This window comes from Aplidium turbinatum, chromosome 4, assembly GCF_918807975.1.
Source record: "Aplidium turbinatum chromosome 4, kaAplTurb1.1, whole genome shotgun sequence".
Taxonomy (NCBI): domain Eukaryota; kingdom Metazoa; phylum Chordata; class Ascidiacea; order Aplousobranchia; family Polyclinidae; genus Aplidium; species Aplidium turbinatum.
Genome location: NC_137475.1, coordinates 43,651,420 through 43,668,746, shown reverse-complemented (window position 1 = coordinate 43,668,746; position 17,327 = coordinate 43,651,420). Strand labels below are relative to the sequence as shown.

Here is a 17,327-nt window from a genome sequence, read left to right as displayed (position 1 = left end):
ATAAAACGGTAGTCATTTGAATGCAAAAGAAAATATAATTGTACCCCTTTTTATAAAATTGTATTTTAAGTTTTTTTCGTCTTTTTGTTCATGTTTTATTAGCCAGTAGGTTATTCTGACATCACAAATGAGTGACAATGTTCCATTAGGATGGACGTCATGAATTATCGACGTAAGATATTAATAGCACAAGGAATTCATGTTGAAAATGCATCAAGACATCAGCCGATATATATCACAAAGTTGTGACTGGCCCTGCTGAGAAGGTTAAAACTTCAAAAGTCAGATAGCAGGACATGTTAAGTAATATGACTCAGAAGGGCATAGCCGTAGATGATCGGAAATAGCACAGCAGACATAAGAAATCAACAAATTGAAATTTCATCCCTCTCCCTATAATTTTTTGTGTTTACTCTGCTGGTAATGTGGAAAGTAAGTCAAAAGTCTACTATAAGAAAAACAAATGATTGTTTTTATTGATTTGGACACAATTGAAAAATGCATGACTCTTATGTGAATAAATGGTTAGCGATAGAAAAAGAGGCAAACACTATCGTTGAATAAGTAAGTTACTTGCCTCTTGTTAAAGGAAGCAGTGTCTCTTAGTATGCGTACGATAGACAATCGGGCTATCCATCACGTGAGATTGACTCAATCTAAAAGTCACTGAGGAAGGAAATAAGATCTGATTAGTTACAGGTTGCTTTTCCAAACCAACAAATTGAATTTTCTCTTAGTTGTGAATTGTCAAGTTGGAGAAAGCTCGAGCTGTACAAAACTGGCAGCCCTTGATACACAGTTGTGAGTTAGGTCAGTATTAGAACGCTAGACAAACTATTGGCAAGATAAAATGCAAGATAGATATTATACTTCTGTCAGTTGAAAGCAATTTTTTGACCCATAGTAATTTACGTAATTCTGAATATACAATCATTTAGATGAGATATCTTCAACTATTTTTTCTGGCTTTCCTCTGGTTAATTTCTTGACAAATTTATCACTTCTATGTAGCCTAACCTATTTTCAGAATGTCAAAGTTACTCTTTTATCACAGATCTACACGATAGTCTGTCATTTTACCGTTTCAATAAATCTACATTTCTGATAAATATTAAGTCACATTCATGCGGTAGTAGGTTATAATTGTAAAATTCTCATTCGGATAAAAAATTGAAGATATAGACATCAAGTGCAAATAAGATTTCTCCGCTTATGGTTTATTTCTAATTATTGTTGAACGAAGTTGTGCTTTAAAAATGTTATAGCCCCCTTTGTAAAGTAGGCTATTAAGAGCAATGCATATCTGCGATAGATACAGCACTATATATATCACATTTTGTTGTAATAGCAATTTTTTGTTACATTTTTTAGAATTGCTGAATTAGGTTCTTTAACTTAAGCAGCGCAATTATAAAATAAAGTATTAACATTTACAACACTGACCGAGCTAGCTGTGAAAACGAGAATTGAAAACATTAATTGAAAAAATATTTTTTCTGTGGTTTTTAAAAGTCATGGATTCCCGACCTCTTCGTATTCTTCTCTTTGTGGGATTTGTGATCCTCATCATAATCACCGTTGTTATTGTAGTTGTGACGTTAACACAACGTGAGTATGAGCTCATAAAATCAATAGTGTCTCATTGATTTATTTTAAATTGAATCAATGACGATCGAAAAAAAGATTGTTCAAGGCCTAAATTGGAGAATTTGAAAGGGGAGAAAGAACAAAACAACTTTTTAGTAGAAGACTGTTTGTATTAAATTATCTTGATCGATATCTGTCCCAAGCTCCAATAAATCGACGTTACAAAAAGAATTTAAGGCGTAATTATGTGATAACCATAGAAAAACTCCTTAAATGAAGGCTGCTGTTTCAGCAAACCGAGTTATCTTGTTTTAATGTTTCCAATAATATTTCTTACTTTCGCAGCCGAAACAGATACTGGATCGGACCAGAAAACCTGTCAAAACAACACTGGTTTTACAATCGGTAAGAAAAACTTATTTAAATGGCGTCTTTGACACCACTTGCGTTGACAGGGAGGTCCAGAGAGCACTTTTGTACCCGGCCCGGCATGGTTTTAAGTACCGGAACCTTTTCTAAGGTGCCTGGGAGATTGAAGATACTACCGCGTGTTCTTTGGGTGCAGTGTGTTTTGTTAGAAATATCTTATTTGGGATATGTGGATCTCATTGGTACAGGGCTCAAGTTATCCTTTCAACGGCCTTGGTTGACAGTATCTAGACTTCCAGTCCGGTGAATATCAAGCTTCGATTTTCATAGTTTCATAGGACTTCAAGGACTGCTGAACCTTGTCGATGGAATAATTTACAGACAATCACAGTTCAACAACAAGTGGAAACATCACTTTGTCAAACTAGGTGAGGGAGCCTGGGTGAATGGTTCAAATCCTCTTCAAGTTTGCAGGATTGCCAGGATTAAGCTTGCAGAGAAGTTTTTTCAGTTCGAGGATAAAGAATTCCACAATCTATCAATCAGTTTCAAGACTTTAGTTCTTGTTTTTACTTATCGTCGATTGCTGTAACAGCACATACCTTAACTTGCCATTGTGAGGTAATATTGCATCACTGTTCAAATTGTTTACGTCACATTAAATAAGGTGGTATATTATAATATAAATATAATCGTATTGATGTTATACATGATGTAATATATATCGATATTGGTGTAGAAAGCTTCCGTCGAGCACACCTGGGATGTGTCAACCCGCTACCAGTGGTGGAAAGTTGCCAAGGTAACTCAAGAGGAGAGTGGATTTGGTTCGAGAAATCAAGTTTAGGTGAGGTTATTGTGTGTTTTCACCACAATAAAGCTATAGCAAATATAATACTTTTCGATACAAAAATATATTAAAGCAAAATGAAAACAAAATTTGGTTTAGACTTAAAATTCTTCGCTTTATTTTCATGCCAATTTGTTTTGAAACTCAAACGATTTTGTTTCCATATGACCAGAGAGACAAAACGCACAGAACCGGAAAAGGTGAGAAACAGAGCAAAGCTCCAAACTTGTGGCTTTGAGAGATTTGCTTCATGAGTCCTTTGGAGTGTACAAAATAAAAACATACAAAAAACATTTTAAACAAAATAAAATTTCATAATTTTGGAATACATTTATTAAATACTTTGCTTTTTTATGTTTTTTGTCACTGAAAGTGCACAATTAAAAAGCACCAGCAGAATATGATGTTCGCCCTTCATTTCCGAAGATGGCCAATGAGACTGAGATCAAGCCTTTTTAGTGCGGGCTTTGAGAAACATGACTTGCGCGTGATTTTGTTTTAAGTGAGGGAGGGCTGCGCAGGACTCCAACCTCACTCTCTCGTCTTAGGTTTCAGGGTCCAATGGAAAGACATTGTCGAGACGAGACCAGCAGAATATAGAACAAAACTTACTTACTTGTGGTCTCCAAATATAACTCTAAGAAGCTTTGCAAAAACTTTTGAACAAATTCGTGTGGCCCATTTTAAAGCAAACATTAGTCAAAACCTGCAACAAAGTTTTATTTTCTGAATCTCAATTCCCCATTCTCCACCATTTAGAGCAGCGGTCCTCAACACTTTTTCACTCACGGACCGGTTTTAAAATGAAAATAGCCTCATGGAAAAAAAAGTTTGATATCGAGGCCACGTATCGGTGTAGTTTTTAATAGCGGTTTAACACATTTTATCCTGCCAGTCGCCTGCTTGTTTAGTCTTCCAGAAGCACCAAACACAATCCACTTTTTCATGAAAGGTAAATAATCACTACGTGGCCAACACATAAGACCACTGGGGTCGTTTATTGGCAACAAAATGAGCCAACGCGGGTGATATCAGACAATGAGCCATCTAAAAGTGTTGATTAAGACCAATCTGCTTCTCAACTTGGTTTTAATTCCTACCATTGCTGAAAAACAGCTATGTATCGATCGCGTTTTTGTTTGTAAACTCCAAAATCAATTTCTGCAATTTTTGCAGCATTTCAACGTTGGCGGGATTGACAGGTAGCCTCTTTGATAGGCTATGGATAAGATTCATTTGTAAGTAGGCCTATAAAGTGCATGGCTGCAATTGTTTTTACTGCAATCAATTTATTTTATAGCTCAGAACAGTTTCAACCAACTAGCATTCTTGACAGCTATTTTGACCGAGTGATCTCGCGACCCGGCACTGGGTCGCGACCCGCTGGTTGGAGGCTCCTTATTTAGAATGTTGGTTTAGGGGTGTGTTATTTGAAGACTCATAATGGGGAAATCAGAACAGTTGTTAGACGATTCAATTGTCCATATTGGTTGGAGTTAAATTCTTCATAACTTGAAGCAAATTTGACGATAGTTTCTAGTAGTTGGCCTAGTAAATAAAGTTTTCGGTTGTATAGAAATTTCTCAAAATTAATCATATTATCATTGGATACCAGTGTACGTGTTTGATTGATGGTTATTTTCATTTGCAGACTCGGGCACATACGGGCAATTGCTTACTTCTAACGACAAGAAAGATTTTCCTTATATTATTCTTTCTCCGCTTTACAATATCTCCATTCCGACCTGCTCCGTTCAAATATCCGTATCCCTTCCGTCAAATGTGGACTCCCGGCTTTACGTCATTTCGCCTCAAGTAAACGACCTCTTCGTCAACATGACGACAGGTACATGTCAGCATTACGTCATCGAAAATCTCGAATTGCTTTCGAATCTGGAATCTTTTCAAGTAATCATCTTCTCGAATCTTTCTCTCAATTCGGGAGAGCTGATGGGGTCTGTGAGCTCACAATCGTGCTATACATACGGAACGATTGAAACGGAATCAAAAACTTCGAAAAATCCAAGTTTTGCTGTTGTTCCTCGTGGCACGCGAAATAGGTGCTCGTTGATGGGGGTCAACGAAAGCGTAAACTGTGATTGGTTGACAGTGAATGACTTGGGAAACGGACAGTTTATTAGACGAGACTTTCATAGATGCGTCAACAGTGGAAGCACGCTCAGGCCTGAGGACAAAGACCAATGGTTCCTTTCTCTGACTAATTCTATCCTCGAAACTCGGGCTTACATTATCTCCCCCATAATCGAAGGCGGTTCTACTCATTTACTTTTATCCTTTTGGCACATCTCTCAGTGCAGTGGGACGAAATTGAAAGCCTACGTCATCCCTTCGTCACGCGACGTCGGAGGAGTGAACCAAGAAGTTTCTTTTCTCTTTGAACTTGACGAAGTAGATTTCAGCTTTAGATGGGTTTTCACTTCCATTGAAATCGAGATACCGCAGACTTACGACACGTACCAGGTACGTTGGTTTTGTGATTAATCAACCTGTTGGTCGTTGGAAGATATTTTATAAAAACCAAACAGGCTACAACAAAAAAACTACATTATTTTAAGTTTGGGGTAAAAGTCGTCAAATCTAAAAATCACACACGCTTGAAGGTTGACCAAGTACTCACACCCCTAAAAAGGACGATAGTTGAATTTTCATCCAGAGCACATCTTGATGATAAACATAACAACGTCCTGGAATATAAACACGAAGATTAAAATCTTTATCTTCCTACCCCGGCAATCTAAACCAGTGGCGTACGGTGACCATGTTTCTGGGTGTTCACTATTTCTAGCAAGTTTCAAACATGCTTGATTTATAGAGTGGCTCTTCACTTCTATATCATACTTTGATATAATCTGAACAGTTATTGAGCAAACTGCAATCCGAGTGTGTGTTTAAAGCCTGCTGAAAATAAGTGAACACCCAAAAAATGGTCAGCGTTGCCACTGATCTAAACTAATCTGACAAGTGCAGAGAGATGACTAAGGAGGCGTGGGATTTCATATTTGCTAATGACAAGCCTTTTATCACATGAATCGCTGATACATAGCGATATGAATATGAATGCTTCCGTGAGCGAGATGGCTGTTTCATTAATTTTTAATCATGATGATTCGGTAGCCGTCATAGATGATTCTTACAACTAAACTGCAAATAAATTCGTTTTAATCTTCAAACTAAAATAAATGTATTTTACTCCAATGCTTCAATGTCATCGGATAGCGGATAGCCTATCTAAAATAGTGCAAAGCAGGCAGTGTTTAACGAAATATATCCAAATACAGTCCCCTGAGCAAGTCAAAATTATATAGCCCATCCTTGTCATCATGCAAGATAGAATTAATATTTAGATAAATATTGATTTTAGTCTATAACTCCACACGGTCATCATCAGTGAAGTTGTTTGAGAATTCTTATCAAAAATACATCCATCAGCAACGTTTATCATAATGTGAAATTAATAACAGAAAATGAGCTCTTTTTATATTAGTTCAACGTCTGCAAGCGTTGAATCAATGAAAAATGTTTGGTTGGTCTGATGTGCAGTAACCGTCGTCTTGAAATCGTGTCGGTCAGTTGGCAGCGGTTATTCTTACACCAACAGAACGATTAATTGTAATGTTTGTATGCTTTCCTCCGTCTTTCGTTGTTAAATATACGTCAAAATTGCACGGTGTGTTTTAAGAATATCACGAACTGCTGGCCTGTCACGGTATTTCTTGGATTTCAACTAATTTTACTGCAGCTCTTTAATTCATGTATGGAAATGTTGAAAATTTATGGGCAAATTGGTTTGGTTGACTCCATTCTTTAATTTTCAACCACGATTTGTAGAGTAATGCGCTGTGACTTTGACGAACTGCTCTGTTTAGAGCGCCCAAAAAGCAAAACTTCGATGCAAGACCAGCCATCAATCTTCTGCCGGTTTTAATCGCTTTACAGCAGAATGATTGCAACATGTCTCGTATTGAATTAAAACTTTTGGGAACTTGAGTTACGTTAGCAAAACAATTGGTTCAAGCGTGGGCACTGGGCATATTATGGTACGGTGGCCAATATAAAGCTTTAAGTGAACTTATTTACGTCATATTTTTACCGAATAAACGTTTATGCTTGTAAATGTTGAGTAAATTAACTGGTGGCTGGCTGACAAGAGCATCGAATCTAACTTTCCAGTAACAAGTTATCATCAGATGGTACATTGTGTAAATGAACACAATGAAATTTGGAAAAGTTTGTACTTTATTGATGACATTGGTCCAAGATGTGTCGGCAGGTGCTTGAGGTCAACAACAAATAGAAAGGTTTTTCCTTATCACCAGAATATCTTTTTTTCTTCAGGTTGTATTGGAGGGCATTCTATCGGAGAATGGCAATTGTTCTGGCCATGTGTGTTACATCACAAACGGAATGTCTTTGAGCCAACCAGAGGAGCCAATGCTAGCTTTGGACGAAATAACTCTCGAAGCAAAATTTGATTCTTGCAATGCTTCAGGTAATCCCGTCAACTATTGAAGCTTCCTGTGCACATGGAAATTGACTTGATTTTATCATATGACAAAACAAGAAGTCTTTCAAGATACAATAGACTGATTTTAATTACTTAGAATTACCCAGCTAGAAAAGGCTGTCTAAACGTTGAATCAATACGAAAGGAAGGAGTTTCACAAGAAATTTGACACTGACATTCTGTCATTGTCTCCTTTGTAAAGCGCTGAAAGCTACGCATATCTGCGATGATTCAGCGTTATATAAAAACACCTTCACAACACTAGCTGTTGTTTAGCCAGCTGGGTATCAATTAATATCTGATGGCCATTGAAAGAAAACGCAAGGTCGGACATTGAGTAATGACGTCGAAAATAAACATAGCGTTCTGACAGTTTCTCGACTGCGTGGTCAAGCAGTGAGAGCGTGTGCGTAACGTTCGAACGGACACCGGTTCGATACCTATTTAGAACGTGGCTGTATTTTTCAAGGCACTTGATGGCATGCCATAATAATGGGAGCAGCTGACTCAATGACTATACAGTAAATCTCTTCGCTTCTTCTAGCTGTCTGTCCTGTAGCATTTTTTTTGTTAAATACAGGAATGATGTTAACACCTTGTCTCTTTTACAGCCAATACAAGCTTTCTTGATTGCGCTTTTCAAGATGCAGATCAGTCCTCTACTGTTTGTGGGTGGGTGTCTGCAGCCCCTTCTAACATTCCTGAAAGTTACAGAAACCTGTTTGCCGTCTGGAAGCTAAGTAACGAGCCGGATCATCGAACTACCCAGAAGGATTTGGAAGGTAGAATAACTAAATGCTCCAATTTGCGAAAATATAAAAATTAATGTCTTGTATATTTTAGTTATGTAATGTAGTAAGTGCAGTATGTAATTGTTAAGTAAAGCAAACCGACAAATGTTAGTTCCCTTAGATAAACTTATATAGCAAGACATTTCTTTAAACGTTGGAAAGTGGGATTGTAGCATAGGTACTGTATTTGTAGCATACGCATTTGTGTTATGGTTGTGTACATTTAACAGCGAGAAAAGCGAAGTAAAGCAAAATATTACAATTTGAAAATGATATCAAATTGTAAGCTAGTTTTCTAAAACCAAATTGATAGGTGACTTGAAGAATTGCCTTTTGTTTCACTATGATGACAATGCCGTGTAAAAATAGGAATATATTGCCCAGCGCCGTTAAGAGAATAATTTGAGTGTGATATCAATGAAGTCTTCAGTCAGATCTTAAATCAAGACACTTTTAAGAAAAACATATTTTATCCGGTTCAGTTCAGTTTGTTTTTATTTCTGACCATCACAACGAAAAAACAATATATGACAAACATAGCAGAAGTCTAGAAAAAGGTAGAAGCGACAAAACGCCAACGTTATAACGTGCATGATACCAAAGCAGGACAATCAGCTTAAAATATGGCACGGTCGCAATCCCTTATCCAATCCATCCAAAGAATACGTGGTAAATCTTTTGCAGCTTTCCGAGCTCTTTAGAAAGGTTTCGGGACCCTTAAATTCATCCTGAACTTGGGTTTAAAAGCACCCCCTGGACCTTCCTGTCAGGGTTACTGATATCGCCCCTTAATTGACATGATAATGACGTAATTGCCGTATTTATTATTGCAGGACGAGGATATATTCTCACGTTTCATTCACAAAGTGTTGGATATGGCAACCACCTTCGAAGTCCTGTGCTCGTGGCCAATAGCAGTTGCTCTTGCAAAATGACTTTCTTTTTTCTTCTTCGGGGCATTTTTGTAAGTTCCAATAAAGCATTTGTATGGTATAAGCAAAATTATAAGTAATGGCAGTTGAGTAGTTGACCTTAGTTTACACCAGAAGAACCTATCATGTTATCGAATTGAATCCCTGGTGAACAGCCTCATTCTATTTTTTGACAGAACAATGGTTAAGGTGTTTTGTCAAACTGAATAAAAGGTCCTGGTGATGATGATGATGATGTACCTGATCTGATTCAGAGTTTGGTGATCATGATCTTTCAAAGTTCTGTCAGTTGACACAAGCATAAAATTATTGTTTGACTGCAGGTGTGTGTGGCCCACTAGTTGAGACGGCTAAAACATGTTCATCTTTTTCATATTTTATCAAAAAAAACGCAAGCCAAAATGCAAAAACTGGACTTATGTTGAACATATATTTCGGCAACTCTAAGCTGCTCTTTTCATCTTCAAAGCTAACAGATTTAGTAAATGGTAAAAAAGCAGATTACAATTTTTTAAATATTTTCTGTGCATGAATTTACTGTGCACATTTGGGGCTCTTTACTTTTCATTGAAATCTATGTTTTTACTGGTATTTAGTTTGTTATTTTGTTTATTGTTATGATTTAAAACTAAACGTTTTGATGACTTGACACCAACAACTAGATGAGTATTGAAGTCATTTACTCGAGAACAATAACAATTTTCTAAATTTTAGTCTCCGAGATTGCAAGTAAACATTTTACTTGGAGACGATCCTGGTGTGTCAAATGTGGAAGATGACCTGAGACCGGTCCTTCCCCAATGGTCAGTATTTGGACACCAAAGTGACGATTGGGTGATGGCAGACATCATTCTAAACTTACCCTCTTCAAGCCCCTTTCAAGTTGAAATTCGAGCGAGGGATATCACAGACTTGCAAGGAGGAGCGAGCTTGGACGATATTTTCTTTGTTGGATGTGGTTCGTAATAATTTTATTCAACCATGTGTACAATATTGTTTGAAGGCAAAATGCATTTTCCACACTATGGTAACTCAGTTTGATCTTTTCATTGGTCTAAAAAGTATTTTTGTAGACCGGGAGATAAGTAGAATATCATAGGAGATTTTCACTAGCCCTGATGTATTAATTGTTAACACCACGATATTTTTATGAAACGCTGTAATCACCACAGTTATGGATTGCTCTCAAAGTTTTGCAAGGCAGTCAGTTACAACATGGGTGTGCACTGTGCACTGTGCAGTATGAAAAATTCAAAACTACACAGTATGTGCAATAGCAAAAGATAGACATGAGCAGTAAATTTTTAGTTGAAACAGGAAAGGAAATGCACAAAACTTCATCAATTTACTCTCAGAATACAAAAGCTGATTAGAGTTGTAATTCAAGCTATTTGGGTCAGGTTTTGCTGTAAATGTTTATGTCCAGTTCTGGAATAAGTTTTAAGCCTGGTTTGCGCCTCAATTTCGTAAATTTTAATCGGGCCCAACATTCCACTGCTAACTAAATTCACTAAGATGTTTAACTTTTGGGCCTATTTTGGGTGCCAGGCAAACTTTCGGAATTGGCCTCAGTCTGATCTTGTAGCCTGTAGCTCTTGCAGCTGTGCATACGTCTTTTCATAATTGGTTCTTTCTGGAATCCGTATGGCCTTACAGGCTTATAGTTTTCTTCCCTGCGTTACGTACAAGTCTTCAGGCTAAAATTTTACAGAGCGCATGCTTGCTCTCATGGCCATATTATATTTACGGCCTGATTTGTCACATTTTGCAGAAATTTCCAGGTTTTTCTAACTTTGGGCGAACGTTTAAATAAATTTTTCTAAAAATTAGATTTCTACGCTTTCTTTATTCTTTTCCCCAGATGACACAATAGGTTTTAACATTCTCACATGTTGAAAAACAAAGAAAATTTGATTTCGAAGATTTTAGTCAGACTGTTAATTTTCAATAACAATCTGATTTTGCGTTTTTCAACTTATTTTTTCTCATTTGCTACTGCTTCCCCAAGGCAACAAAAAAGTTTTATGTCATTAGGAAAGCGCAAAAAGTAAAAACATCTCAAAAAATGTCAGTCAAGCACTAGCAGCAGCTGTAATCAAAATCTGCAAAATGTGACAAATCAGGCCGCATCTCCAGGTGGCCATGTTGCTCTCTTGCATTACGTTGCATTCACCTGATTTTGTGTCTATCTGCGTTGTTGGTCTGTTGTGTGTTGTGTGTAATCAACAAGTCGGGGCCATGTTTATAATCTAAAAGCTGGTTCTTAAGCTGCAACGTCCAGCATCTTAATTTTTAGTAAGAAAACTAGTAGGAATCTTAACTCTTGATAATAGCGCCTGATATAACTCTGTCCCCATTGCAGAATGCAGAGTGTTAATTACTTTGCTATTTTGTTTCTCTCTTAACCCAGGTTCCAAATTCAGCCTATTGTTTTACAATTGCGTGACTCAAATCTTGCTAACGTAGAAGTTTGACAGCTTGCAGTTTGAGCAAGCCAAATCTCAGTAACAACAATGAGGCTTTAACCACAGGCCTTTTGTTCGTGAATGATGCAAAAAGTCGTGGGGTAAAGTTTGAACACTAAGCAAAAATCTTCACCTGTTTGAACGCACAGACACAAAGTTTACGAACTTACGAACGTCGCAGTTTTAAAAACATGAAACACTCAGGACTCAGGTAGCAAATAAATTCTTTTTTATATTGATCCAACGACAGTAGACGTTGAATCAACAAAGGAATTGATTTTCTTTGTATCTTATCGACTGAAGGTAGAATAAACATGTGACCGTTCTTGATGCAAAAATCTAAGCGTGCAAACTGCAACTTGCAAACCTTTGAATCAAATCTGCTTAACTGCTTTAATGTTTGCAAACGCTGAGCAGACGAAAAGTGTCAGATTTTGCAAGGGGCAAGTGTGTCACTGTTCCTTTTACAAGTCACGTTTATTTGATGCTGTTACAACGTAGTCTAACTGAGATAAAAACTTCTCTCAGCACAATGAGCCACATAAATAGATTAATTTGATGCTTAGTAGGGAAGTAAGGCTCATCTTGCACAAGAATTCCCATTTCAATAAAAATAGATTGAGTTGCTTGGTAATATGTATCTTGCTGTTTTACCAGTTACGAAATCATGTGCATGTTATGAATTCATTGTATGATGACAGTACAATACGGTAACAGTACGGTAATTCATTGTAAACCAACATAAATTTCACTAGAATGCAACTTTTTGTTTCATTTCAATTTAAACTTCGATTCAATCGATTCACAAATTTAAAGTTTGATGCAATAAACAAACGGCGGCAATCCTCATCATTTAAATAAAATAAACCAATTTAACAAACCTTCAACGATTTTGTGTCCCTCTGTTCTGATTCGCTTTGGTCGGTGCTGCATTTTTGCAAACATTTCAATACAATTGTAATAATGGTGTCCAATAGAACAAGCCAGCTGTGTGCTATTTTTCTTCGGTACAAACATGATTAACTGTTTTTGTCGTATCCAAGCCAATGCGTGAAGAATAGGTAGACACAAAGACACGGAAGTCAATCTTTGCGATTCTTTCTGCTAAATGCAAAAGCCTCTAAACAAGATTCCAGTTAGCACGCTAGACCAACTTAGCATAAAAACTTCCATCAATACCTCTTTAATATTATTGACATGGCCCAGCCTGGGGTGGAATTGTTGCCCCTAGATCGACAACCACATTGACTGCATGGCCAGATGCTAAAACAAGGGGATTAACCACTTGAGGGCATGGCAGATCCATTGAGGGCACCTTGGTTGTAGAAACAGTTTCGAATTGGTGAAATTTATCAACTATAGCAAATTGTCACAATTTTACATGTTTCAGTAGTTGAACTGCTCTTTGTTAACATGCAGTCATTGCAGATGAGTTGCTTTCATGTGCAGCACTATAATGAGTGTTTCTTGTCAGACGATAGGTTTTAGTTGAAATAAAAATGAAACGTTTCATATAGCCTACTACATGATTTTCTATTCAGGCACGTTTTAAAAGTTTTCAAGGTTTTTCCACCTTTTCCCGTTCGTTAACGTGCTGGTAGGTTTATACCGACTTTTGTAGTTAGTAGTAGCCTACCTTTTTCGTCTCGGACGCGTTAATGACGAAAAATAAAATGATTGATTATATAGTTCATGTATTTGTTAGCCAGAAAGAAAGATTACACTGGTCTACAAAAAAAGAATTTTTTTTGCTCCATGAACTTTGAAGACTGATTTAGAGTAATTTTGGGGTGCTGAATCCGAATCTGACCTCAGATTTATCCTATCACGTCAGGTTGTGAAATATGATAACAACAAATTGTTACTTTCGTCAAAAGTGGAAGATTTGGCGTTGCGTTTACCACCAACATATGCAGTGCTGTAACGAAAGGTTAGTGTTAGACAGGCCAAAACAGCCTAAATATGGTTACTGAACAAGCATTGCCATAGGCCTGCTTAAATCTTTGTGGTTTCATGCAAAACATTGACGGGGGAGGGGGTCAATTACACTTATAGCCTCCCTTTTAGCTTGTCATTACTGCCTTGTTAATAATGTTGCTTAGAAAACAAATTGGTATCAAAATTATAATCGGTAGGTGTATTTCAGCTACTTATGCACCACATGGCCTGGATTTCTGGATCTTGCACAATGTGTATGTGCAATAAACGCAATGTCAAATCTTCCACTTTTGACAAAAGTAACAATATGCTATTATTACATCTCACAAACCTGACGTGATAGCATAAATCTGAGGTCAGATTCGGATTCAGCACCCCAAAATTACTCTAACTCAGTTTTCAATGTTTATAAAGCAAAAATCGTGTAGACCAGTGTTATCTTTGTAAAAACACGAAAGAATAATTCTGCGAAGTGACTAAAAATCGATTGCATGAAGTGTAATCAGTGTACTGCAAAGCTTCTTTGGAATATGCAATCATTAGTAAAAAAATCTCGGCTGTCTATTTAAGCAGACGTTTGCAGCCATGTAAGTAACAGTTGTGGGGCGCTGCATTTTCGACTTGGCAAGTTTTTGTTGCTATATTTGTAGCGTTGCTAAACGCAAGGCACAGTAAACGTTTCACAATAATTAAATCAATCTTGAAAACGTGTAAGGCGATTGGGATAAAAGAACTTACGCAGTCATGGATTACGACGTGCGGGCCTTGTTTCCAAGAAACATGATTACAAAGAGACGTTAACTTACAATTTGGCATTCTGCATAGACTGCGATATAATGTTGCCATATCTCACATGGTCTCTTGTCATTGCAGAGGCAGACAGTCGTTGGTGGTTTCATTTTTTCAACGATGTTACAGTTACAGTATACTGTATTGAGCTCAAAATAAAGTTAAAAAATCTAAACTTTTTGGTCTTGGTCATAGCCTGCAACAAATTATAACATAATAAATACAAATATCATTAAAAGAGATATTTGTGTAACGGTGAAATAAAACTTGCAAAAAAATGAATGCACAAATTTAGATCTAACTTCCAGGAGGTGATTTTCTAAGTTTGCGCTCACTGTTGACTTGTTGCTTTTTCTTGTCTGGCGGAAAAGGCACTTTGTCAAAAGTTCTTAAAATATAATGATTTGTAAACGTCGATCTAGCAAGCATGGATGTTAGACACAAAAGTGGTCTTATCGGTAACTGTTAACATCAAGTGCCAACCAAGCTAAAAGGCTTGACCATCACACTTTTGGCTAATTGTTTTATTTTTGCAGATTTTCGCCCCTTCTTATCATGAAGTATAAAGCATTTCAAATGGCACTGTCTCGGTATCACGTCAGCATAGAAACAATGACATTAATGGAAAAGTTGGATTATTCAAAAGCCAAGCCGACGACCGCCGAAGATTTGTTTAGTTATGAATGAAATGCACTTTTATAAGGCTGTGTCTGAGATGGACAACCATGACAAACGTGGTTAGCACGAACCCGCTACTTTTCGAGACAAGACTTTAATTCATTGAACAAAGATTTGTCCTCGCACTGAAAAACCATCGTTTCAGCTTAATCGCGGAATTTTACACCCGTGTTGAGGTTTGAGTCGCTAACAGCCAAAAAGGGTGAGCTCCGTCCTGTGGTGTAGCCAAAGGGGGGGGGGGGGTTACAACCCCCCTTTGGCACGCATGTGACGTCACGATATTGAGAATGATGCTTTCAGTCTCTTTGTGCTTGAGAATGATGCTTTATTAAGCTTAAAAAAAAAATGTCTAATTTTAAACAAAACTGCATTAAAAGAGCGAGTTTTGCCAATACCAAACATTCAAACATCTCAGCCAGGAATTAGCGACAACAAAACATAGAGACTTAGCTTTATTTCCGAAAAATGCCCAAGAAAACATGATCTTATCCTTTTGCTATGCCACCGGACAGCAGCATTTTACAGGAATATTCATACCCACATTTTTGTTGAAAATTCTCTCAGAATGCACTAAATTCAAAGTAATTTTTCAAAATGTTCTGGGGGGGCCCCAGACCCCCCGCCGCTGGGTCGTCAAAACCCCTCCTTTTCAAAATTCCTGGCCACGCTACTGGCTCCGTCACAGGGGACCATGAAGAAAAAGTTTAACAAAACCCCTGCCTCAAGTGGACAATCTCTTATCACATTGTCGCTGAACAAAAATAACTTCACTAATCAAGAGTTCATGAGTTTAATCCGACGATGAAATTGTTTTATATAAAGACAAGCTCATTTTGGTCTGCCGTACACGCCACTTAGTTTGAATTGTTGTAATAGAAAGAATAATTGTGACTGCAGAACAAAACTTCGTTACTAAATTTTTCATAAAATTTTTTAATGACTTTACCGATGATCTAAATTGATGCGTAGTGTAATACAATAATTCAAAAAAGGAGACAGTATCACACTAAATCGGCAAATTCAAACTTATTAACTTAGAGCTTTTGCCACACAAGTGTGGCTTCTTCAGTATGTAGTCTTATTCAAAAATAATGAATTTATTTACTTTACTGAAGAAGCCACATTTGTGTGGCGAAAGCTCTAACTTAATGAACTTAAATTTGCCGATTTAGTGTGATACTGTCTCTTTTTATAGTTGTGATTGTTTGTTAGATTTATTTTGTGGCCTACTTTTTACATCCTATAGCCATTTCAGGTAGCAACGTGTAAACATAAGGTGTAAATCATAATACTGCGCATACCAAAGTGTGTACAGATCTGTGCATACCAACAAGGAGATGCAAAATTTTTCTGGACAGCTCACGTTTCGCACAGTAAAAAAATGCATATCCTCAGGAATCCAAATAATCCTATACAGCTGCTTTAAACTATAGTTTTGCATACTTTCAATCAATGAATAAGCATTGAAGTACAATTGCTTTCACGATATGCATTTAAACTGTCAAAATACTTCTGTAATAAATGATAAATCAATGCGTCTTTATGTCTGCAAAAGAATATTCCCTTATTCCGTCCCTGCTTTTTAGACAGTAGGGAAGGGACATTTTTTTATTTTCACGGATTGCATTCTAGAATGCTCATTATTTCAAATGACAAGAAAATCTTTCTAATATTTGGTATGTAAAATATATTTCTATGAAGTTGTTTGTCTTACGGTAATTGGGGAAAATGCATCTCTTGAAGACCTTACGGCTTTAATCGTATTTCGTATAGGCTACCTCTGAAAGTGTGATACAAGATTACCAGCTTATTTTAAATATCGTTTGCACTTATCTATTGCAAAGATGCATAGACAAACTTTGTTAACTGCAAAGTTAATCTTTTGCATCTTTACATCTCTTCAACGTTAAGAAAAGATGAACCGATTCAAAGATTTAACTTGGCTTTCTTAGCACATTTTTTTTTCTTGTTATATTATCTGCAATTCTTGTTCTACCTTGTTTTGTTGCCAAAAGAAACTGTCATTTGCGAAAGTTGATCATGTTCTTGTGTTCATTGGTAGACACAGCAGTGATATGCAGGAAAGTTGAGAAAATAATTTGTTTCCAGCTCAGCACGATACATGGTCTACAAGAACAGTGTAGCCTACTTCCTAAAAAATTAGACAAAAACTACATTAAAGGAAATAGAGGTTAGGCTTCTGATAAAATCATTGGGTGGATGCAGGGCAGTAAGATAATTTTGGTCCGGTACCAAAGCAACTCATAGTTTGATAGTTTTACAACACCGATGGCAGATCCAGGAGGCGATTGGAGCGATCGTTGGGGGTGGGAGATATTGACTTGTTGACCTTCAAATGCAAGGATTGTTTATAAAAGTAGAGGCAGACTTACTACAACAAAC

At 37.0% G+C, this 17,327-nt stretch overlaps 1 protein-coding gene across 1 annotated transcript; it reads left to right on the top strand.

Annotated features, from left to right (window-relative positions):
- The first annotated feature begins 1,514 nt into the window (after positions 1-1,514).
- On the top strand, positions 1,515-16,960 carry LOC145768270 (uncharacterized). Its single transcript, XM_082579750.1, has 8 exons — positions 1,515-1,608; positions 1,933-1,992; positions 4,458-5,287; positions 7,163-7,316; positions 7,943-8,113; positions 8,956-9,086; positions 9,769-10,012; positions 14,783-16,960. Exons 1-8 carry the CDS (start codon positions 1,515-1,517, stop codon positions 14,803-14,805), a joined length of 1,707 nt encoding a protein of 568 aa, XP_082435876.1. The 3' UTR covers positions 14,806-16,960.
- Positions 16,961-17,327: the final 367 nt, after the last annotated feature.